Here is a 25,265-nt window from a genome sequence, read left to right as displayed (position 1 = left end):
GAACATCAAGTCACAATCAGTAAAGAGGAACTGATTTACTACAAACCACACTTGAATCATTTCTGCCCTAGCTGCCCCTACCCAACTCACTATTGGTTTTAAACGTCCACCACCCACATATTGCTTTGCTCCACTCCATGGCTTAAAAAGAAAGAGACTGCGCGTCTCAGGAAATGTGCCCGTTGATAAGAATATGGTCTGGGAGAGGATCTGCAGTCCAGGTGGCCAGCACCCCTGCAGGCAATTGAGCCCTTAGAGAGCTCTATATGGCTGCAGCCACCCCCATTACTTTAAAGGTGTGCTTACTCCACTTCTTGACTTTCTGCTTTAATTTCAGATTCTAATGAATTCTTCCACTTGGGTGGACCCTAGAACTGAGACTCTGGCTGCTTCTCAGCACAGCCCCCTTACCTCACCCACACACACACATACATGTACACACCTGTGCACACACAATGAATGGGGTAATCCAAAGAATCTAATTGCCATTCATAAAACCTAGTGTTAATTCTAAACTCATGTTCAATTCTACTTTCTCCCACCCAATCGACCCTTCATATGGCTGCTCCAGGAAAATTATATTTTGCTTATTGCATTTTAGTTAAACTTGACTATTACATTTTGATTAAACACACAGTTCTAGTTGGGTTCACTGAGATTATCACCTTGGAATGGCCTCCAGATGAAGACCTACTGGCTAACCTCCTCGGGCTTAAGTGTCCTCCTTGTCTTTATGGCACCCTGTGTAAGACTCTTGCACAGTAATTAATAAAACATTAAAAACGTGTGCTCAGCTGTGTAGTTTGAAAGACTGTGGCAGTAGAACAAAAGGGATGGGGAAGATGTACGTACACTAAAGAGGCAGCTGCAGTAATCTGTGACTATGTGAAGAAATAGGTGAGGACAGCAGAAAAACAGAAGTGTCTCTTCGGGTTTCTGATTATGGGTGATCAGAAAAAAAAATACGTTTGATATAAAGAGTAGATGAGGAAAAGGAGAAGCTGAGACTATTTCTGATTCTAATTTAGTATCTGGTTTATCAGGTCTTATTGTATGAATAATTAAAAAATAAAAGTTTTTAACAGACATTTTTTAATGTTACAGATGCCAAACAAAATTAAAGACAGCAAGTTATCTGAAGTTCTTGGATAAAGTATTCTGAAACAGCATGCTGAAGGATTTGCATATAACCAGTAGCCAAGTGAAAGATTGTTATCTATCTATCATAAACTTCTGGGCTTCTTTTTGTATAGTAAATGTTGATAAATTTAAAAGATAACAGATTATGTCATAGCCTGAGAACATATATTTCAATGAGCCCAGGGGAAATTTCAGCGACAGATTATAATCAAGTCAAGTCAAGTAAATCAAATAAAATTATCATCTTATTCCTCAGTACTAAGAATTTAATTTTTCACTGTAACACAACTCAGAGTATGCACATTTGAAAAAACAGCTCCTTTTAATTCTTTAGGGCTGCAACATAATAAATTAAATACATTATTAAGATTGAATAAAAATAAATATAAATAGTTATCTTTTATTTGAGTTCATTCAGCATCTCAAGTAATTTGTGATGTGGGGAATTTATACTGGTAGGATCCAAATTCCCAGCCAATAGGATTTTGAATACATGTTTGTTGGTTTTAAGCAAAATTAAATTGAATAATAGTGTTTTATAAATGATGAAATCTAAATGCCCAAGAAGATTTAGCTAAACAGTGTCATCAATTAAAATAGTTTTCTTTTTTTTTTTTTTTTGAGACGGAGTCTCGCTCTGTCGCCCAGGCTGGAGTGCAGTGGCCGGATCTCAGCTCACTGCAAGCTCTGCCTCCCGGGTTCACGCTATTCTCCTGACTCAGCCTCCCGAGTAGCTGGGACTACAGGTGCCTGCCAGCTCGCCCGGCTAGTTTTTTGTATTTTTTAGTAGAGACGGGGTTTCACTGTGTTAGCCAGGATGGTCTCGATCTCCTGACCTTGTGATCCACCCGTCTCGGCCTCCCAAAGTGCTGGGATTACAGGCTAAAATATTTTTCTAAAGACAAGTTGTTTGTTTCCTTGTACTTGCAATTCTGATGTTCAAAATGCTAAAACACTTTTTGAAAAAGAGATTTTCCTCTTATGTTTTAGAAATCTTTTGAGTTCACTTATAAATTACTAAATGTTACTATTTTACAACTTTGTTGAGTGAAAACCTTATGGGTTTTTCTTCATGGCTGGATATGTCCAGGGGCATATTTTAAAAATGTAACAGTTGCCAACGGAGAGCAACTGGAAGCCTCAAATGTTTCCTGCCATAGATTTTTAAATCTCATAAGATTTAATGCTACAGAACACACTGGAGAATTAAAGCTCTCTGAAGGGGCAATTATTTCAGCTCTTCTCAATGCTTGGGGTATCAAATATGGTCAATAATTCAATAGCATTCACCTTTGGCTGCTGAAACCCTAGATACAGAAAAAAAAAAAAACATAAAAACAAACAAACAAAAAACGGAATCAATTGATGTGGAATTTCCAAAAGTAGTACAATTTGTACCATCATGATTAGCTGTACCATTTCTCTTTCTTTTCTCTCTCTCTCTCTCTCTATCTCTGTCTCTCTGCCTCTCTCTTTCATCCATTTTGAGATCAGCATCTATATATCTTATGCCTGTTTTCTAGAATATACTTCAATATGGCAGGCACTTGGTAAATGTTTGTTTAATTAAATTGAATGTAACTCAAAGAACACATTGTAAAATTTTAAGCCTGCTTTTCCATTTTATCATTTTACCAAATTCTCTTTTTACACATCCAATGATAAATACATAAGCCCTAAATGTATCTTTCCCAAAGCATTGAAATAAATCAGCTATAGGAATTCAGTCTTCTGTCATAAGGCAGATGTATTTAATCTTTACTGTTTAAGCCAAATGGGTGGGGTGGAGGTAGGTATTTGAATGGAGGGCAGGAAAACATTATAGTGCTCTGTGTTGTGGAAGAATCACCCATGAAACCTTCAATTCAGGATAAATTCTTATTCTTGTCAAAAGCAAAAGATTTCATTAAAATGCAACAATACATAATGTTAGAAAATATTTTGTATCAGCCTTATTTCAGAAAGATTGTGCTCAATACATTACCATGGCATAGTCCTCAAATATTGCATTATACAAATCACACACAATCTCAAAAAAGTTTTTAAATATGATCCTTTGTAGAGAAGTTTAGGAAGAGAGTTTCAAAAAATGAACACACTTAAAATTTCTTATTCAGTAGCCGGGCGTGGTGGCGCATGTCTGTAATCCCAGCTAGTCTACTCAGGAGGCTGAGGCAGGAGAATCGCTGGAACCTGGGAGGCAGAGGCTGCAGTGAGCCAAGATTGCACCACTGCACTCCAACCTGGGTGACAGAGCAAGACTCTGTCTCAATAAATAAATAAATAATTCAGAAGAAAAGCAGCTACATACAAAAAGCATAGTACATCTTTAGGAAGATATAAGCACATTTATTATAAAACAATAAAAAGCAAAACCCACCAACTTCAATTTGCCACTCCTTGCTCTCACGTGTCGCTACTTTCCGACAGCCATGGACGTGCTGTCAGTCCTTCACGCTCATGTGGAACAAGTTTGTTGTTGCCTGTTCTTTATTAGCATTGTCACTGTCTCCGTTTTTCTGTAGCTCTTATTACTTTTTACAGGAGTTCATTCACCAGCTTAATACCTAGTCTCTGTGGACTCAAGTTAGACTCCATTTCCTGTTTTTTATCATTCCCATCCTTCACCCTCCTGAGAGTTTTAAGTTTATAAAAAGCAAATCTAATCAGTGTCACACATATGTGCATACGTAACACTTATAATAACAAAATGACCCATCAAGATTCTACATAAGAACCTCAGTCCTTAGCTTTACCTACAGGACTGCTCACGACCTGGCCACTTCTGATCCTTTTTGTCCTTCTGCACTACCGTGGTGCATTCAAAGGCTACACGCTTTTGTGGACCTCCCTATGATGGGCACGTGTTTCCGCCTTCTTTCCTCATCTGGCTGTCCTATTCATCCTTCAGTAAACACCTTTCACTGACTCCCACTGCTCACACCTGATGTTCTGCCTGTGACCACTCCAGATATTGTGTACGCCTCTCACTCATTGCACTTATCACACTGTGCTGTTTTTCTACAGGACCAGGAAGTGGCAAAGCTGAGCTTTAAGCCTGAGTGAGCTATAAGAGTACAGCCTCTGAGCTCATTGCCTGTAATAACACTGGCCCCCTCCATAAGCACCTTAAACAATACAATACACTTTGTTTTAAGGAAAAAGCAAAACCTTCAGCATAAAATGTGGTCACAAAAGCACTGCGTGTCTGAGAGTCGAAACTTCTGTTCTCAATTGCGAGCAAGAATTTACTGATTCAGACCATAATAACATTTCAAGACAACTGACGCTGAAGACATGTGTAATGACAGGTACCACACTGTGGAGGCTTACTAAATATTTGTTGAGTGAATAAATGAATGAAATAAGCAGAGTAAGGTGAAACCCCAAGAAGTCGTAGAAATTACTATGGTTCGGAACACTTTAACAGACCAAATGAACAACAGCCCAACGCAGAGAAAATAAGTGTATGAAACCAAAACCACCCAGGGAATGTAAAAAATATTTTACTAAGAAATTTTTTAACATTTTTAGTTTCTTTCTTTCTTAGATATAATTCACTGAATCATCAGTATCAGTGGAAAAATAACCAGAGTCCCAAAGCGTGATATTACAGAGTACATTTAGCATGAAACATAATCAGCCAGTGTAATTCTTGGGGATAAATTTTTAATCTATCACTTCATAGGTAGATGAAAACTATGAAAACCCATCTGATATCAACTCTAGTGATATTACTGGTTATTTATTGATTTTTAAGAAAAATGAGAGGAAACACACAGGTTACCAAATAAGTCAGAATTGTATTAGATCAGGAATCCATATTGAAGTGTAGTATGGATCACAGTCCGCCTTTTATTATGTTACTTTTTACCTTCTCCATTTGCTTGTGAGTCCCTGAATATCAGGGATTGTGACACATTTATCATCATACCTCACCACCCTGACTAGAAGAAGAAACTCACATGTAGCTGTTTCAGAAGTTGAATGAGTAGATGGTTTCTTACTCACTCTCCAAAATCTCTGATAATTGATTTTCTGTATATCACATTGGGAGTCCACTTAGAAATAAGAAGTGTCCCCGAAATGGCAACTAGATAGACAGACAGGGACTTCTGTGTTTGCATCTCTTGCTCTGAGAAGAATGGATGGCTTAGGAAATGACTGTAGAACATTAAGAGAGAGGCTAAATACAATTCTCAGTTCAAACCACACTACTAAAAAATGCTACATTCAGTCATGGGTATCAATTATATCCTTTATTTAAAAAAAAAACAGTTTGTTCTTAGATGCAATGATTTGCAACTCTAAGATCAGCCATTTGCTCATACTATTTCAACTGATATTTTGCCTAGCATATGAAATGTGATTAAATTATTTTATTTTCAACAATATCCCAGTCAGTTCCAAGCAAAGAGCTATACAACTATGAAGAGATGCTTTGTCAAGTGATCCCTTAAATGCAGTCACTCAAATCCACCTAAAAATTGATTATACAAATTAAGAAGAAACTCATTTCAGAACAAATTAATTTCCTCTGAAATTACTTTCCATTAATATTTTGTTACTTGTGTAAAACATACAGATAGGTAGATAGGAAGAAAACTAGAAAACAGCTCATAAACATTGTTATTTTGAAATATTATTCAAATTGCGATCACATTGCTTTGTTTGATAAAGTAAATGCTTAAAGATGCTTGTGAGTAGTGAAAAAGCAGATCACGAGGTCATCAAGACCATCCTGGCCAATATGGTGAAACCCCGTCTCTACTAAACATACAAAAATTAGCTGGGCGTGGTGGCACATGCCTGTAGTCCCAGCTGCTCGGGAGACTGAGGCAGAAGAATCGCTCAAATCCGGGCAGTGGAGGTTGCAGTGAGCCAAGATTGCACCACTGCACTCCAGCCTGGCAACAGAGTGAGGCTCCAAAAAAAAAAAAAAAGAAGAAAAGAAAAGAAAAAAAAAATATTAAGAGCTTCAGGCATAACTATAAAGAGAGCTGGGCTACACAGGTGTATAGGGGTTAATAGTCAAAGAAAGAGTGAGGTAAGATGTGGCCTGAAAGTCTCTGATATTTTTCTTTTTTGAAAGTGGCTGGAATGAATAAGTAGCACTACTCAAAAGCATATTTGATATTACACAGAATCATATTCACTCTCCAGGAGACTGGCTTAAGTAGTACTGGTTCTGGTTTAGCAAGGGAAACAGACCTCTCATTCAAAATTCTAAATCTGAAGTGTTTTCTTTTTCATTTTGATGTTCATTAAAAATAGGTTGCTGTCCCTGCTAAGAAGAAAGTAGAAGTATTGAGAAACCCTAGTCTGTTTTCTTAAGATATCTTTTTTCCCTCAAAAAGACAGAAAAAGATATTTTTGACAAGGAAGACAGAAAACTCTATGATGCCAGAAGGAAATCAAAATCAGTACTGAAAGAGGAACGATAGAGCAGTTAGGAGGTCCTACCCATAAATAGTAAATCATGCTTCTGGAGAAGACCCTAGGCTGATGGTTACAACCAAAAACCTGCATTTGCAGCAGCCCATCAGAAGCCACAGGCACCGAGCTCCAGAGAGCAACACATGTAGAGAAGATTGGTAATGCCGCTGAGGGCTGGAGAGACAGCTGTGCCTATAACTGACAAGACCAATTGATGAGCGAAGGGGTTTCCTGGAGGGTGACAGATGCACTTCTGAGATCCGTCATACGTGACAGTCTGTACCCACCACCGCAGGTTCATGTTTGAACAAATGATAGTGCTCGAAGAGAAATAGAATTATCTTTAAGTGCCATAAATTCTTGAGCAGGAAGGGGAGGGGTGCAAGGAGACAGCGGTAACCTTAAGTTTCTCCTTCCAAAAGAAATGTGGACTTTTGCAAGACAAAGTGCGATGACATTGAACAGTTCTTGACACTGACATTTGCAAATGGCTTAAGATACTGTTATATTAGAGAAATACAAAAATCTTAAGGGAGCCATATACTACTACAAGCAGATGCTGATAGACTGCGAGAATTCAAAACATAAGTCATTGGACAACCAATGAGTTCAAAATAGAGGAATGTTTAAATAAAAGTATATCCACTTGACGGGCTACTATGAAACCTTTGAAAAGATAAATCCAAAGGCTACTTAGCCACAAGAGAAATGCACTGGAGAGGATGGGAAAATATGCGTATAAGAAAACATTGGGCATGAACAGATGCTTTGCTAAGATTGACTGAAATAATGTATGGCAAGCATCTGTCCCAGTTCCCAATACGTGGAGGGCATTCTACAAATTTAAAATTAGATGATAAATTTTAAACTGACTTTTAAAAACTTACTAGAAAGATTATTGTTTGTTTGTTTTATTTATGTTTTATTTGTTTGTTTTTGACTAAGTGTAGAATGTGTCACAGGAAGAAGAAGGAGGAGCTGTGTGCACTGAGATTTACTGATTAGGAAGTGGGAAAGCACCAGATAAAACAAACTGCACAATCAGCTTTTGAGGAGGGGATATGAGAAACACACAGAGCGAATCACAGCACAACTGGAGCTGGGTAACATACAGAGAAGAAAGTACTTTGGAGGGGGATAAAATACTTCTGATAACGGATATGGAAATGTTGGGATATCAGAAACTCTTGGGTACTAGAGGCACCTAGACAGCACCAGGTGCAGGTAAAAGCAAAGAGCAAAAGAAGGGATAGGCAGTAGTATCCCCGTGGCCACCAGGCAGTGGTGGCTGATGGTTGAGTATGCCATGCCATTGATCTTAGCAATGCATTGAACCAGGATTCAACTTCAGGAGGACTCCACTCAACTGTTAAGTTTTAATCTGCAAAAGCAATGTATCTACTGCTGAACTTTCAAAACTTGTTCTCCAATACTGAAAAAAAGCATGAGTTTAGACAGTTGCAACAGTGAGAGCACCTGTTATGGACTGAATTATGTTCCCCCCTCCACAATTAATACATCAAAGCCCTAATCCCCAATGTGACTTTGTTTAGAGAGAGGGCCATAACTGGAGGCAATTATGTTTAAATGAGGTTGTAAGGGTGAGGCCCTAATCCAATAAGACTGGCATCCTTATAAGAAGAGGAAGAGACACCAGAGATCTCTCTCTCCCCCCCCTCTCTCTCTCTTCCCCATGTGTAAAAAGGAAAGTCCACATAAGACACAGCAACGAGGTGGTCATCTGCAAGTCAGGAGGACAGGCCACACCAAAAACCAACCTAGATGGCACTTTGATGGACTTTCGGCCTCCAGAACTGTGACAAAATAAATGTACATTGTTTAAGCCACTCATTCTGTGGTATTTGGTTATGGCAGCCATAGAAGACTACTATGGCACCAAAGGGAATATGTCTCTGAACATGGGGAAGGAGTGGGGCTTTTATGGAGGAAAGGAACAAAACTGGTAGAATGCCTTGGTCAAGCAGTGCTGCAATCTTGCAGAAAGGAGTTGGATTTTATTTGTCATTTAGGCTCTTTCAACCACTTGCCCTGTTCTTGAAATTCTTGAGTCAAAGAAGGAATTTAGAGGAAGTGAATAGGTCTTTGGGTACCAAGAAGCAAGCAGGACAGTGTACACTCAGAGGAGAAAACGTTAGTTATCTACATGAGCGACTGCCTGCCACTTCACTCTGATTAATCAAAAGGGGCTTGCTGTTAAGATGAAAGTGACAGATCCTTGGAAAAAAGAGGAAGGAATGAGCATTTGTGGGTTCTTAGAATTTACTATCATGCCAGAGCAAGAACCTTGAGAATGAGCATGTGTGGGTTTGATACTCAGGGGAGGAGATTTCACAGATGCAGGGAGAAGATGGGCACATTCTATTTCAAAGAACAATGGATTTTGGAGTCATTGGGTCTAAGTCTCAGCTTTATTCTTCCTTACTCAGTAGCTTTGGAAGCACCTTCTAAATTTGTTTCCTAGTATGTAAAATAATCATAATAACACTTGTTTCACAGTCCTGTGTGAGAATAAAATAAGAAAGGGCACACTTCACCACCTGGGAGTCCACAGAGCCCACTGAAAAGGAGTATTTGTCATTATTAATGATAACATATGTCAACATGCATGAAAAGTTATGAACTATAAACTTCTGGCAATAAAAATCACAAATGTGTACCATGAGGAGGATGAAACGTGAGTGGAATCTAAAAACAAGTGATGGGTTTTACCAGAAAATAATAAAAGGAACATATGTGAAATTAAGAGAGGAAAACAAGGACAGGCACGGCGGTTCATGCCTGTAATCCCAGCACTTTGGGAGGCCGAGGTGGGCGGATCACTTGAATCCAGGAGTTCAAGACCAGACTGGCCAACATGGTGAAATCCCGTCTCTACTACATGTACAAAAATTAGCCAGGCATGGTGGCAGGTGTAATCACTACATGGGAGACTAAGGCAAGGAGAAGTGCTTGAACCCAGGAAGCGGAGGTTGCAGTGAGCCGACATTGTGCCACTGCACTCCAGCCTGGGAGACAGAGCAAGACTCTGTCTCAAAAAAAAAAAAAAGAAACAGAAAGGCAAAAAATAAAAGTTTGGAACGCATTAATGCTGGTAAAAAAAAATTGCTAAAGGCAATGAAAAGAAACATCTTGCATATATTTGTAGGCAAAAGAAGGGCAAGGAGGCTGTGGTCACACTCCTTTGTAAAAGTTAATAATGAAAAGAAAAAATGGAGAATGAATTTTATTTTTCTTCTACCCTACGTGAATGAGAAAAGTCTTTAAACAGAAATGGAAAATAAAACACCAACACAAAAGACTTGAAGTCCAAACTGGATGGAGTTGAAAATTTCTTCCCATAATGTGGAGAGTAATTTTCAGTACCACTTTCAAATTGCAAAAGATGATCAGGCACGTGCTACAGACATAGGCAGACATGAGGATGGACTGGCAGTGGCTGATGCTGTTCCAATTTTATTTTACACTCATGATGTATTTTTTGTTTGCCTGTCCATTGAGAGTCCTTAATTCAAAATAATTTGATATAGTGGTCTATCAAATTACATTTGCTACAAATTTTTTTTAAAGGTGAGAGGGAAAGGAAAAGAGAGATAGTGAGAAATAATAAGAATAGGTTGACCAGGAGAATATGCAACATAATGGATTATGACAGACTAGAATAAGTACTCAACCTAATGAAATGGAATGGAATAGAGTTAAATATAAAGTCAAACTTTTAAAATGATAGCAAAATTGAATGGCATCCTAAATAAAAAGGACTTTTTAAATCACCAAAATAACTTAATTTTCCAATTTGTCTAGCCTGATTCTGTTCATCTTCTCTGTTTTTGGTGTTTCAACTGAAAAAAAAAATACAAATTATCATCCATCAATGTATTGTTTTCCCATTTACTGAATATGCTCATTATTCCAGGCACTGTGCTAGATGTTGCAGATACTGAAGTGATTAACATAATACTTCTGTCTTTCAAAAATTTCGGTGTTGCAAAGGAAACTTTTTTAAATTCCATTTTGATAGTCTATGATCAGGGCAGGAATAAGCAAACATTCAAAGTGCTATGAAATTTCTGGTAGAGAATGATTAAAGTTGAGGTGGTGAGACTCCATGGACAAAGGAGACGAGGCTTGTTTTGGGTAGACATTTTCCAAGAGGCTTTAAAGTGAAGTATTTGAGAATAATTTACACAAAGGGAACAACAGATGCACAGGCCAAGAAATGAAGAGTAGAGGACATTGGGGACACCAGGATTGAAGAAGAAATAGCCGTGTGTTAGTTTGCTCTCACGCTGCTATGAAGACATACCTGAGACTGAGTAATTTACAAAGAAAAGAGGTTTAATTGACTCACTATTTGGCATGGCTGGGGAGGCCTCAGGAAACTTATAATCACAGCAGAAGGCAAAACAGGCACGTCTTACATGGCGGTGGGCAAGAGAAGAATGAGAGCCAAGTGAAGGGGAAAGCCTCTTATAAAACCATCATATCTCATGAGAACTCATTCACTATCACAAGAACAGTATGGGGGCAACCACCTCCATGGTTCAATTATCTTCACTTGGTCCTGTCCTTGACATGTGGGGGTTATACAATTCAAGGTGAGATTTGGTTAGGGGACACAGAGCCAAGCTATATCAAGCAGTAAAGACAGACAAAACTGGAAATATCAGCAAACACAGAGTAGGAAGACATTTGTTTGCCATGTTCATAAGCCTCAAATTAATGTTGGATGTGCCTAACAATGAAATATAGCTGCAAGGGAAAACTTGCTTTTTCTTAAAATCTGTACCTTTGGTGAAATATAACAGTACATTATGTCAAGCTTACCTAAAACTACAATAATATGTGTAGCAGTTAAAATATTGCATGATATAAAATGGAGTGAATCAGGGTCACAGGGAGCAGTGAAGAAGGAAGAGGGAACAGCTGCCTCACCAGCCGTCTCAGCCAAATCAACCCTGGCCATCGCTAACGTGACAGATGTCGCAGCCAGATCATCCTCATATCCAGGAAAATGAAAGAGGAAAATGATCACAGGAGGCTCGATTTTGCTAACTCAGAAAAACAGAGAACTTCCTGGCATCTTCTCTAGAGAATGTTTCAGTGATTAATGGTACTACCTACATACTTTCATGCTAATCTGGTTCATGTTGCAATTATACATAAATATAAAGAAACCATTCCATAGGCAAGCACATAGCAAGGCTTCCAAGAAACCAATGTGGTCATTTACAAAGAGAACAGGTTAAAAAAATGAATCAGGCTGTTTTGCGTGTTAAGCATAGCAAATTATGGTGATCATAATTTTATTTTTAGTAGCTAAAATACTGTATTAGCCTTCTTTTTCCATTCCTCTAGTATGTACTTGACCATGAAATGTTTTATCATGTTTCATTTTGTGATGAAGGATGCTAGGAGTTTAAGAAACTAAATGTTATCTACAGTGTTTGCTCTTTGCTTTCTTAAATGTACCCTAGTTCTTTCCCCAAATTATTTCTATTTTTTGTATATTTGTTTTAGAAAAGGTTACACATCTTTTAATACTTAAGAGGTAGTGTTACAAAGCTGTATGTGAGCATGAAGTTTTCTTAACAGGATTGTGACACAGTTGTCATGCCAAAGTACAACAGTTCAAATAAGCACAGAAATCATACACAATATGAAACAAAAGAGCCTAATTGAGCAGCTTTATAACCTTGCATAGAATTCCCTCATCACCAATTTAGATAGAACTGCTTTTATTTTAGCAATGTTCTTTTAATTAAGTTCTAAACATCTAAAACATGGCAAATGTAAATATGTATTATAAACCCTTAATTATGAGGACCACTAAGCATTCTTGCAGCTTTATGCCTTGGCGATAAAATCTTTTTGTTTAAAATCAGTCAAAAGTGAGAGATAAAAGTGAATGACATGAAAAAATGTTAAACTTTGTTTACCATGCCCTTCTCTTGCCACCCATATCACTTTACTGCATTGTCTTCGGGAGTTAAATTATGCTTCAATTTATCTAGTGGTTTTTAAGCCAAAATCTCTCCCAACATATTCTACTTCATTGCTAGGTTCAGAAAGACTAGCACTCAGGGTGGGAGGAGAAGTTGATTAACTACTGGGGATCCTGAGGTCTTTACACCATGTACTAGAAAATAAAGATCTTTGAGATCACAAAAGTGTAATATCACTTCTCTGTTTGGGTGAATTTAAACTAGAGCCAAGAAGACCCCTTGCTAATTTTTAATCCCACATAGTGGTTTAAAAGCATACTAGAGACTACTCTAGTATGGATAGCAAATAAGAAACAATCTTATTCTACATCCCATCACTATTTAATTCAAAATGTGCCACCTAGGGGCAATGCTTTCTATTTCTCCTACCAAAATGGTCTGTTTTCCAATTCCCACCCACAGTTATCTTCACACACACACACACACACACACACACACACACACACACTGATAATTCTATCTCAGCAACTCATTTCCCTTAAACACCACTTTCAATCTAGTTCCTTTTTTTTTTTTTTTTTTTTTGTTCTTGGTCAGTCATCTGCTGACCAGCAGATTTTGAAATACAAATACACAGTATCCTTGAAAACTGAAGACGAGTCTTAAAGGTAAAAATATATATGCACTCTTTTAGAGCAAAGCTATTAGCCTAGAAATTTGACTTTCTCAGATTTTCCAAGAAGTCCCTCTATTGGGCTTGGTATAGCAAAGGCAATTGCTTTATATTGATGGGAAAATGTGGGGGTCTCTGTGGTGGGCCAAGGGAATCAAATGTCTGTTCAAGGTCATCCAAGCAACTATCAACTCTAAGGCTTACAACCAATTGCTAGGAGAGTTTATCCGTGTCCTTACTCAAATGACATTGAAAAAAATACTTCCATAGGTCATAACTGCAGAGTAAGTCAATTAATGAAATTACAGGTTATAATTTTTCTAAAAAGTATACAATAAACATAATTTAGGAAGGCAGGTGCATTTATATATTCACATGGTGCTTTTAAAGTAATATCAACCTATGACCCCATTTATAAGTATCATAATTGCCAGTGGGAACAAAATGGTTACAGAAACAAATATGTCTTTTATGATTTAGAAGCCCATAATATCTTATTCTAGAGCACTGCCAAGTAACGAGAGGTACTTAATAAAAAAAGTAATTAGAGCTATAGGCCAACTGATAATATCACACCATTTTTTTTCCTTTGTGATTTAAAAACCTTGGAGATAAATTTCATCATTGCTCTATTAAATACTTATGGCATTAAAAAATTTTATAGTTACTAATTTTGAACTACTTAAAATGTCAAATGTTTTCAGGCTTCACTCACTTTTCCAATTATTACATTGGAATGACTCATTAACTGTAACATAAACAGGCTCATTTTTACCTCCTGTTATGCTATTTTCCCAATTTTATTACTAGAGTACCACTTTTCCATGAACCATAATGAAAATTCATTGGAAGGGGGGAAAAAAACCCAAGCATATCCACTTCCTCTTCCAAATACCAGTGTTCCATGGGCAAACTGAAGCAATAATGATAACTTGTAATGTGTTTGGCATGTACATTCTTTATCACTACACAGTTCTGTAGTTTTTTTGTAACTACAGAACTATGTAACTATAGTTAGTAACTATGAACTAACTATGAAGACCCTAACAAAAAACATTTTGGAAAAAACTTTGTGCTCCAAAAGTCAATTAAGAAACAAAATTATCTTTGCTTGTGCAATTATATATCAGATTGGTCTTTACCAGCACAGAGCCATCCCCCCTTGAAGTAATCTACACTTTGGAGAGCCTAAAAATCATAGATTAAAAATGAGGAAAGCCAGTTTCAAAAGTCAGATAAATGCATACATACACATACAGGCATGCATATCTAATTGAAATACACAGATAGTCACAGCTTAAGAGCTCATGGAAGAAATTTAAATGTTAAAGTCTTAGATATCAAAATTTTCCTCAAAAATATCAGAAGACAATTGAACAGTCAATGCCATTTTTGTCACTTAGAGATACAATTTGTTATAACTTAAAATTACGGGTAAACTATTATTTCTTAAGATTTTAAACCCTGGTTTTAAAACCCCAAATCCTTCCAATTCCAATGTCAATCTTCAGGGTAAATTATTTCATGTCGGTGTTTTCAGTTAATCACAGGGTCTCCAAAACTCTGTAATTTTTGTCTGCATGAGGTTTGGGGCATTTCTTTCTCTTTCTGAGATTTTTCTTTTTAAAGTGATCAAAATCAAACTGATATTAGCATTTGATGCTACAACTCAAGACCTGTTCTTGCAAATCTGTTATAGAGTATTCCTAAATATTCCTAAATGAAATACCCATGAAAACAATCATCCACACATTTTATAAGAATTTGCATGCCACCACAACCCACAACATAGGAACATCATGCAACAATATAGGAAGCATCTCCTCTTTAAGCACATACACTGTGATGGGTCAACCCTTCCCTATCATACTGGTTAATTTTTAAAAATATAATTTCAATGATTATAGAGAAATACTAAAGTTGAGGTCAAAATTACCAAATCAATAAAAATGAAAAATAAGCTGTATATAATCATTGAAACACTAGAGCACGGAAGACAATCAGGTCAAAGTTTGCATGATTTAATATTTCACCAGAAATACTCAACTAACAATCTGAACATGCATGTAACAATGTTGGATACGTTTTTCTTACTCTTCCTACTGCTTTCAGGAGCTAGATCGTTCTGTAAACTTTCAGTCAGTGAAAACAAAATGAAAATATTTCTAAAAGGATAGTGAAGGACTTCTTTTCTTTGCTTAACTTTTAAGTTCAGGGTACAAGTGCAGGTTTGTTACATAAATAAACTTGTGTCATGGGGGTTTTTTGTATAGATTATTTCAACACTCAGGTATTAAGCCTAGTACCCATTAGTTATTGTTTCTGATTCTCTCTCTCCTCCCACTCTCCATCCTCCAAAAGGCCTGAGCGTGTGTTGTTCCCCTCTATGTGTCCATGCATTCTCATCATTTAGCTCCCACTTATAAGTGAAAACATGTAGTATTTGGTTTTCTGTTCCCTTGCTAGTTTGCTAAGGATAATGGTCTCCAGCACCATCCATGGCACTACAAAGGATGTGATCTCATTCTATTTTATGACCACATAGTATTCCATGGTGTATATGTAGCAAATTTTCTTTATTCAGTCTATCACTGATGGGCATTTAGGTTGATTCCACGTCTTTGCTATTGTAAAGAGTGCTGCAGTGCACATATATGTGCATGTGTCTTTATAACAGAATGATTTCTTAAACAACCTGGGACTAATTGGCAACCTAAAGGTCATATGATTCATTAGTGAACAATATTAAGGCCTCAATATTGATTAATCTGAAGTAGAAGAGATTTAAATTTTAAACATAGTATTAAATCAAGAAAAATTGGTATTTGTAAAGCAGAGCTGATATTCTATTTTTAAAATCTCAAAGCCATGCAATGCCAGTGCCATTATCCCTAATCGTTGTCCACTTACAGTGGATGATCACGAATCTCATCACAATTCCTTTGACACTCAGAGAAAGTCATATTTCAGTTAAGCTCTTTGAGACTATCCTAGTTTTTTGGGGGGGCTTTTTTGTTTGTTTGTTTTTCTTTTTGGAAATTGGCCTTTTGACGAGACTTAGAAATCTTCATTTAAAGCTGAACCACTAAAAACAATATAATGAAAAAATAAACTATTTTAACAAGTGAACATTTGTTTTGAAAAAAAAAACTGCTACATAGGAATAGCAATGTCAATGAAAATGGGTTTTTAAATGATATTGCATCATATTTTTAACTTAATTTTTCAAAAGACTGTAGGAAAAAGTATAGTGTAAATAAAACGGGGCCAAAGATCAGTTCCTGGAATTCTAAAGTAAATACAATTTCAAATACGCAAGTCATTTACACAGAAATTTATCATACTGACATGGGTAAGTGAAAATCACTTGCTTAAATATCATGAGCTCTTAGTGGGCAGTGCTTAAATGAAAATCTATTTTTCAGTTTATTCCAGAAAGTTGGTCAATTTCAGAATTTTTAGAAAGCTGCTGCTTTAAAAGTCACAGGAGCAAAAATACTCTTCTATAAAAAACATTTTCCTCATATGATCTTTGATTCCAAATGCAAGTTTCTGATTAAGATAGAGTGGAATATTTTATGCTCATGAAAATGTAAAATAACAGCAGAATTTTTGTTCAAAATATCTAAGTTGCAATTACTTATTCAGTTAATTGAACTTATACTACTTATACACTTCATTGAACTCATATTACTTATATATTTCATTGAATAGCTTATCCTAACACAAATACTTGAGATTAAAACTGTGGGAATTTTACAAACAATTTATACCTACTGAAATATCAAGATTTTTGAACAATAAAGGCTTTAAGAAAAAACATATAAGGAAGACATTAACTTGAAGATATCCTCTGTCATAGTTCCTGGCAATAATAGTATTGCATTCAGTAGCACAACTTTACGAGTATATATTTGTGTGCTAAATAATTAAGACTAAATTTTATCATAGAAGTATAATTTATACACTTTTCATGTCTTATCATTTTATTGTATATTATTTAAATCAGGGTCAATTAACTTTTTATATAAAGTGCCATAAAGAATCTTATGTAAGTAGTTAACATAGTAAGACGGTAACAATCTTAATAAAATTTAATTGATAAAATTCAAAATATAATACTAATATTTGAGTAGAAATTTTTGTCAAGTAGGTTTACTAATGAGTGGAAGAATAAAATTAGAATTTCATATAATTATTTTTTACCATGAAGAATTCTTCTTTTAATTTTTTTCAACTAAAAATGGAAGAACCGTTCTTAGCCCATGGATCGTACAAAAACAGTCAGCAGGTCAGATTCGGCCCATGGGCCACAGTTTACCAACCTGAGTTTAATATTGTATTATCTTACAATAGAAGTTACACAATTCTGTTAATCTATTTTCTTTAACAAAAATCAATTTAATCTTGATATACTCATTACAATACAGAAATTGCTTATATATGATATAAATTCCAAAATTAATTTTAGAAGAAAATAATCTTTATTGCCTAGAGTAAGCACCAGGTATTATGTGAAAGTTAGGTTTGATCCTCATGTTGGCCATGAGTTATGTTATCTCCAGAGCTGGAGGCTACCTTTATCAGAGATTGTTGAGAAGCATGTAATAAGAAGTGGAGAAAATGGACTGAATAGATGAAAATAAATCACCATTGCTATTAGAAAAGTGAGTCAAAGTACGTGCTGACCTTTATAAGGGCTAGCCATTTATACATTGTCTCATAGAACTACATTTTATCAGTACTTTACTATTGCATTCTAGTTATTTTATGCTATAGGAATAAATATGACAGGGCGGGGGGGAAGGAAAAGAAAGTAGCTTCTTGAAAGAATTACAAGGTTAAGTTTTAACAATGTGAGAATCTGTCCAGCTGTCTCCCAGGGCCCACAAGAGTGATCATCTACTCAGGTAATTTGCTTTCACCTATCCTTCAGTGCTTCTTTTAGGGTAGATATCAGATATGGCCTTTATTTCCATCAGAGAAAAGAAAGAACACAGTGAGATGTTAACTTCTAATTAAGTCATTGGTGAGCATTAATTATTCTCAAGAGTAGGGCTCAATATACCAGTGGCTAGAGAGCCCCCCTCATATGACCTGCAAGAGTAAAAGTAAAAGCAAACTCTCATCAGCCTTACTACTGCACCCATTCCTTCTTTTGGGGTAAGTTGACCCCGTCTTCAACCATGTCTTGTTGAAATACTGGATTTATAAGAGCAATTGAAAAATAGAGAAATGTCTCTGTTCTTAATGTATGTCTCTTAGTAGCAAGCAAAGAAACCAAGAACAGCCAGTGCAGTTTCTCAAAGAGCACGCCCTTCTACAAGGATCCATCTCTAAACTTTGATGAAAGGGACACTTCAATATAACTTTAAAAACTCATCTTGATGAGAACAAAGAGAAAAAAATGATGGCTAGTCCGCTGCTTTTGAAATGTCAGACAGGATACTAGTGGGCAGAGAATGTGGTTCATTGAACATATTTCATCTTTAGACAGATAAGCACTTAACAGGGCCACTGAAAATATGCAAGCACATCAGTCTAGTAGTTTACAAATATTTACATACACAATACCTATATACAAATGAGCACATATGCATATATGTGAACATATATGTTTGTCTTTGAACAGAATCCTTCTAATGTAAAGTTTCCCTGCTGCTTAATTGGATCAATTAACATTCAAATTAAGGTGCACCTAATCCCTGAGCTGTACTGGTTTTGCAGAGTTCTGTCCCATGAAAGCTTTCAAACTGGCAACCTTGGGCTGACTCTGTAGATGGCAGATTTGTTCCTGGCTCATCAGCTGTAAATAAAGGGGAAAAAGGTCTTTCTAGTCACTTGAGACACACCTTTAATTTTATTTATTTATATTCAATTCTTTCTGATTCTACTACTGGTATTCAAGACTAGATTCACTTTTTCTTAATATAAAGTCTTGTCCAGAAGAATTATTGCAGTCATTATAATACTTTAGAAATGCATATGCTGGTTGATAGTTGCTTGTCCTTACACTAAATTCCAATCTTGCTGGGAAACATATAGGTACTTGTTCTTCCAAAAAGGATGAAACATAGGAAGTACTTTCCACCAGGGCTTGGTACAAGTAGACCTTACTTCTTCCAAAAAGAAAATACTTCTTAAATATTGAAAAATGAAATAGAAATTGAGAAACGAAATATTTTCTTTTACACATACTGCTGCAAATCATATTGTCAAAATATTCACAATAAATTACTAAATGCAACTTTAATTATGTAAGGTCATTGCATTTTATTTTTGACACTTGAAGAACAGTCAACTCCACATGTATGGTAACCAAGAACTCCAACTTTAAATGTTTTTTATAATGAAAAATCGTGTAGGTTTTGCAAGCTCATCAGATGTTTAAAAGAGCATTAGATTACTTCCTGAACAAACCAAGGCTGAAAGAATATAGAACCAGCACTGAAATTTTAAGTATCAGTGAGGGATCCAACCAGAGCCAAGCAGACATAAATATTACACTCTCCTCAGATCTTTTTCAGCACCTTTTCTTTTCTAAGGAGATACATTGCAAAAGAAAGCTATTTAATGTTGATGTACATCCTACACTTTTTACTGAGCTTCAAGAAAACAAACAAACATAAACAACAGCCCGATCAATTAGATTAATATATTTTAAACCCAGCTACAGATAGTCTAGTGGAAAGACTGAACTGAGTACAGGCCAGATTTAAGCTCTGCTTTTCTTGAGGGAAGGATGCTTGGGGTGATGTGCTTTACATTGTAAGAGTGACCTCTAGTGCTTTTCTTTTTGGTTGAACTTTAGTGGCTAGAAGATGAATTACTTATGCCTTTTCTACAGAACTTCCATTTGTGTGTGGGTGGTGGTGTTTGCTTGTACGTTGCAACGTTTGTCAAATGCTACCATTATAAGATTCCAAGGTTTTGACTAGGTGAAATTATACACATTTTATTGATTTATGAGATTATCTCAACATTCAAACTAAAGTTGAATCTGATGTGCAGAACCTGGAGTGAATTTCCTTCCTTCAGAGTGATAGATACTCTGTGACATTAAATGAGCTCATTCTGAACTGAAACACGAAATCACAGGAGCCAGGCACTCTGAGTGGACATTTGACTTGTGCCCATGAGTTTGTAATGTTTTCCCCACATCAGAACTCTTTAGTGTAGTCAAGCGATGTGCCATAGAAATGCCTGATTACTGCTTTTCCCCAAATCTAAGCCTGATGATACAGCAGCAACATAAATTCCTGGACAGGCCTCATAGCCATTTCTTGAAAAGCAAATGAGCTTTTCCTTTAAAATCCAAGAAAAAATAAAAAGTTGCATTTGCCAAGCTTGTTTGTCATTAATCAGGAGGGGAAAATTCTACCATTTAGAGAATTTAAGCCAAAGATAACTTTTAAAACTTTTTCCATCTCTAATAAAGAGTGGATGAAGGCAGTCTGCCAAATTATTCTGGATGATATCTAAATTATAAATAAGGTTTCAATCTTCCCTAAATAGGTTCTATTTCATCAGAACATTCCATTACAAATGTATGGAGTTAAGCATTCAACCACAAAGGAATCCTACTTTTGAAAGATCACCTGACTGGTTTTCCTTTAAGCAAAATGTAGGAAGAGGCTCCTCTTTGAGGAGAGCACTGAGTCTCATTCTCTTAGCAGCGAGGGCACGGCTCTTAATATTGAGATTCGCCTCTGCCAGTGCTGGTGCTCCTGAAGTCTGCAGTACATTTCAGTTATTAGCCTGCATCATTTTAAAGATGCAGCCAGCTACTGGTCTGCCCAATTGCAAACTTCAGAAATCTAAGCCAATGCAGCATAACGTAAGGTCTGCCGGTAGTTTTCCTGTTAGAGATAATTCCAATAACATTCGGTAGTTCTTTAAAAAGGAAGAAATGAAGACATTCACAGGCTATTCCCCAGATAAGATGATAATTTCATGTTTTACTAGAACTTGGGCATTCTCAATGAATATTCAAAGACCAGAGGGTAAGATTCTGCGAGTAGACAAAAAGAGAAATGACACTTTGCCTATTTTGACCAGAGCAAGAGGAGAGACAAGTGTTAACCGGTCACATTGGCAAGATTTTTAAGTGATGCTTCGTTTACAGCAATACGCTGTGCAGCAATCCCAGCTGCAAATCATCATCATCAAAACAACAGAATCAAAGTTTTGCAGAGAGCCCCCCTGCAAGTTTTAAATCATTTGCTGTATACTTACAGGAATTCCCAGCTTCGACTCTGTTCCAATTTTGAGTAGATAACAGAAGTAGCGTCTTGAGGACAGCTCCCGTGACAGATCCCATGTTCACATTTATTGGGCTCCCCCAAAAGATCTTGAGAGGCTCTCGGAGCGCTCCAGTCCTGTTCTCAGTAGCTCTCCCAGCTCCGTCTGGGTCTTCAGCCCCTCTAGGTCTCTGTCTCTCCCCCTCCCTTCCTCCTCACCTCCCTCTGTCTTTTCTCCTTCCCTCCTCCCTCTCGTCTCTTTCCCTCTCTCTCTCCCCGTCTCTCTCTCTCTTTTCTCTCTCTCTCTCTCTTTTCTCTCTCTCTCTCACACACACACCGCCCTGACTCCTCACTGAAAAGCACTCAACATCTTTCCTAACAAGCAGCCACACCGCCGAGGCCACGCCCACTCCTCGCAGCAGCGGTCCCCGAAATTGGCAGCAGCATCCTTCCTTCCAAACACACAACAGCGCTCGGAGCTCCGCTGCACCCAGAGGCGCGGCCTCCCGCTCGTGGGCCTCCTTGGGGCTCCCTCCCTTCTCCTCTATTTTCCAATAATCCTTAACCCTTTTCTCCCAGCTGGAGGTGTGGGTGGGGGAAGGGACAAGGCGGTGGAGCCTTCTGATTTTCTGGAGGTCTTGCATTTGGCAGAGCCAGACAACATACTGAGCTATTCCTGATTATCCGGGAGTGCATCCAGGTAAAATTGCATTATGTTTCAAAACAAAAGCATAAAATAAGACAGAAATAACTAAGCAGCATTGGGAAACTGTAGCTAAAACTGTCCTCGGGGAAAATACTTGCTGTTGTTTTTCTCTGTTTCTATAAAACTGTACTCTTCAGCGAGGGTGCCAGGATTTTATTATGGAAATTCCCCACATGGGAACAGACATTCCTGCTTAGCAGATATTTAAAATCACCTGGTAGTAGTCTGCAAGAAATTAACATTTCTTATTTTAATGCTTCAGGTGTACAAATCCACAAATGAAATGCTTTGGCTAGATTTATTTTGATGAATGCATCATGCTGTGAATATGCAGTACCATTCTATAATCAAAATTTTTAATAACATTTCCAAAAAGGCCCAAAGTAGGAAATGATGGACCACTGAAGAAAGGCACCCCCACCACTACCACATACACACACGCATACACATTCACGCCAACACTGAACAATGTCACGATGTAATTCAAGTGGCTTAAAGGAGAGAGGAGTAAAGTCGAATTTGGAAGATCAATGACTAAAGAAAAATTACTCTTTGAATGGCTGGTCCATGGATACAACTATTGCTTGAATGGAATTTTAAATTGTCTAAATAATGGAGTTATTATCACATAACAAGAAGCATGTCACATGGTTCGTAGCAGATAAATAATCTATTTAAAATAAATGTCAAGATGTTTTACTGATAATGTGCTAGATTTTATAGAAATGGAAATCCGGGAGTTCTCAAGTGCCTCTTGGTAATCACAAATTGGAAGAAACATAAGCCTTTAACTTTCTTGTGGACTAATGAAAGTGTGGGAAAATGACAGAAATACCCGTAAAAACTAAACATACTTGTTTAGTTCATGCCTGCAAACAAAGCAGAATGCATCTTTTTTCTTTTCCTGTTTTACAAGAGAAAGCAAGAACAGGAAATTTAAATGATTCAAAGAGGTCACAGAGTTAGTAAATAAATGCTGAGGACTGGACTTGGCTTTTCTGACTCCAGTTTTACTGCTCTCACCCTAGGACTTACTGCCCCTAAATCAAAGTATACCTCCTTCCTGACCCTTGTCAGTGGCAGCAAAAACCTTAGATCCTAGGCAAACACAGCAAACACTTTGGGAGGCCAAGGTGGGCGGATCACTTGAGGTCAGGAGTTCAAGACCAGCTTGACCAACATGGTGAGACCCCATCTCTACTAAAAATACAAAAATTAGTAGGGTGTGGTGGCAGGCACCTGTAATCCCAACTAGTTGGGAGGTTGAGGCAGGAGAATTTGCTTGAACCCAGGAGGCACAGGTTGCAGTGAACCAAGATTACGCCACTGCACTCCAGCCTGGACAACAGAGCGAGACTCTGTCTTAAAAATAAATAAATAAATAAATAATACAATAAAATAAAGAAAGGTCACGGCTTGAGTGTTTATTCTGTGTTCCCAGACTTGCATTCCTGATTTTTTCAATCATATGCTAAGTAAAAGCAGATATAAATTGACAGTTTATGTTAACTAATTATTGAAGGGGATTAAATTTTATTGAACACATACTATATGCCATTTGTTATCTAATTGAATAATTATATCAGTCCTTTGAAGAAAATATCATTATGTCTATGGGACAGTTTTGGGCTCTCCAGAAGAAAAAGGTTGTCTCCTTGTTAAAATATTATATTTAATTGTTCTCATAAAGCAAATTAGAGAATGCATTTTAAATGGATAAGTACACATATCAAAAATGAAAAATAAACATTTTATAACAATAGTAACTTCTTTGGGGCAACGTATAAATTATTATAGTGACCAATACTGGCGGATTTTTCCATATCAATGGCTACAGTAATAGAAGGAACTGGGGGCTAGCACTCAGTAGAAGACCTGAGCATTTCAAGTCACCGCAAAACCTGTTTCTGCCTGCGGGCTGCAGAGGGGTAGAGAGTTGCATAGACAAATGAAACAGTGAGTGCTTGAGATATGGTAAACAGAGAGGCCTTAGCCGGGCGCGGTGGCTCACGCCTGTAATCCCAGCACTTTCGGAGGCCGAGGCGGGCGGATCACGAGGTCAGCAGATGGAGACCATCCTGGCTAACATGGTGAAACCCCATCTCTACTAAAAGTACAAAAAATTAGCCGGGCGTGCTGGCGGGCGCCTGTAGTCCCAGCTACTTGGGAGGCTGAGGCGGGAGAATGGCATGAACGTGGGAGGCGGAGCTTGTAGTCAGCAGAGATCGCACCACTGCACTGCAGCCTGGTGACAGAGCAAGACTCTGTCTCAAAAAAAGCAAACAAACAAAACCAGAGAAGCCTCGACACAAATTCAGCTTCCACTGTTGTTTTGATTAAATGACTCAATGACGTTGACCTTTGGTTTGCTTATTTTATAATGAAATAGGAGAATCAAATAGGAGAACCATGACCAAAGAGCTATTGTGATACAACGCATGACAACTATTGAATGCCTTGTGCTTAGTGGGCCCTCACTTACTTCAGCTTTAGACCTCTGCATTAGAACTCTACAGAGAATTGGTCTAAGTAGGCAATGTCAGAGCTTGGCCACGCAGGTTCAGCAACTGTACAGGTTCCACCACCCACCAGCTGCATGACCTTGGGCAAGCTGCATCAGCATAATAATCCTTGAGCCTTAATTTCCTCATCTGTGCACCCAGGATGAGTACAGTATTAACCTCGTGGTTAAGACAATGTCCTGTAAAATGAGCTTGCGTAGGAGGCACATGATCAATGTTCCTTTTGTAATCATTACATTAGTACAATTCACACAGCACAGATAAGAAATCTGATGAGCAGAGGGATTACAGCTTACAGTGGGATATGACCCACTGGTGGCAGAAAAGGGTTGGTCTCCAAGACCTACTAACTTGTGCATCATTTCTCTATTCCCACCAGGATGGTTTTTAATATCAGAAAATCGAAGGAAAAATCAGAAAAGTGTGGAGACCTAATTTTGCACACCTGTACTGCTGATTCAGATTCCTTGAATCACTTTTCCCTGTGTCTACATTTTGGTTATATTTTCCACCAATTAAGAAAAGACTCTGGTGTTTAAGGTCTCCCATGTCCATACTATAGGTCACACCCTGCCTGACAAAAGC

At 37.4% G+C, this 25,265-nt stretch overlaps 1 protein-coding gene across 3 annotated transcripts in view; it reads right to left on the bottom strand.

Annotated features, from left to right (window-relative positions):
- LOC105491252 (contactin associated protein family member 4) overlaps positions 1 to 21,937 on the bottom strand; it is a 280,044-nt gene extending 258,107 nt beyond the window's left edge. For all 3 annotated transcript variants that reach the window (XM_011757456.3, XM_071084990.1, XM_024795881.2), the window contains exon 1: positions 21,448 to 21,937. In XM_011757456.3, coding sequence (XP_011755758.2) covers positions 21,448 to 21,532 — 85 coding nt within the window. In that variant the 5' untranslated portion in view covers positions 21,533 to 21,937. The remainder of the gene's footprint in view (positions 1 to 21,447) is intronic.
- Between the last annotated feature and the right edge of the window lie 3,328 nt (positions 21,938 to 25,265).

Source organism: Macaca nemestrina, chromosome 18, assembly GCF_043159975.1.
Source record: "Macaca nemestrina isolate mMacNem1 chromosome 18, mMacNem.hap1, whole genome shotgun sequence".
In the NCBI taxonomy this organism is placed as follows: Eukaryota; Metazoa; Chordata; class Mammalia; order Primates; family Cercopithecidae; genus Macaca; species Macaca nemestrina.
This window is presented reverse-complemented; position numbering and strand designations above follow the sequence as displayed.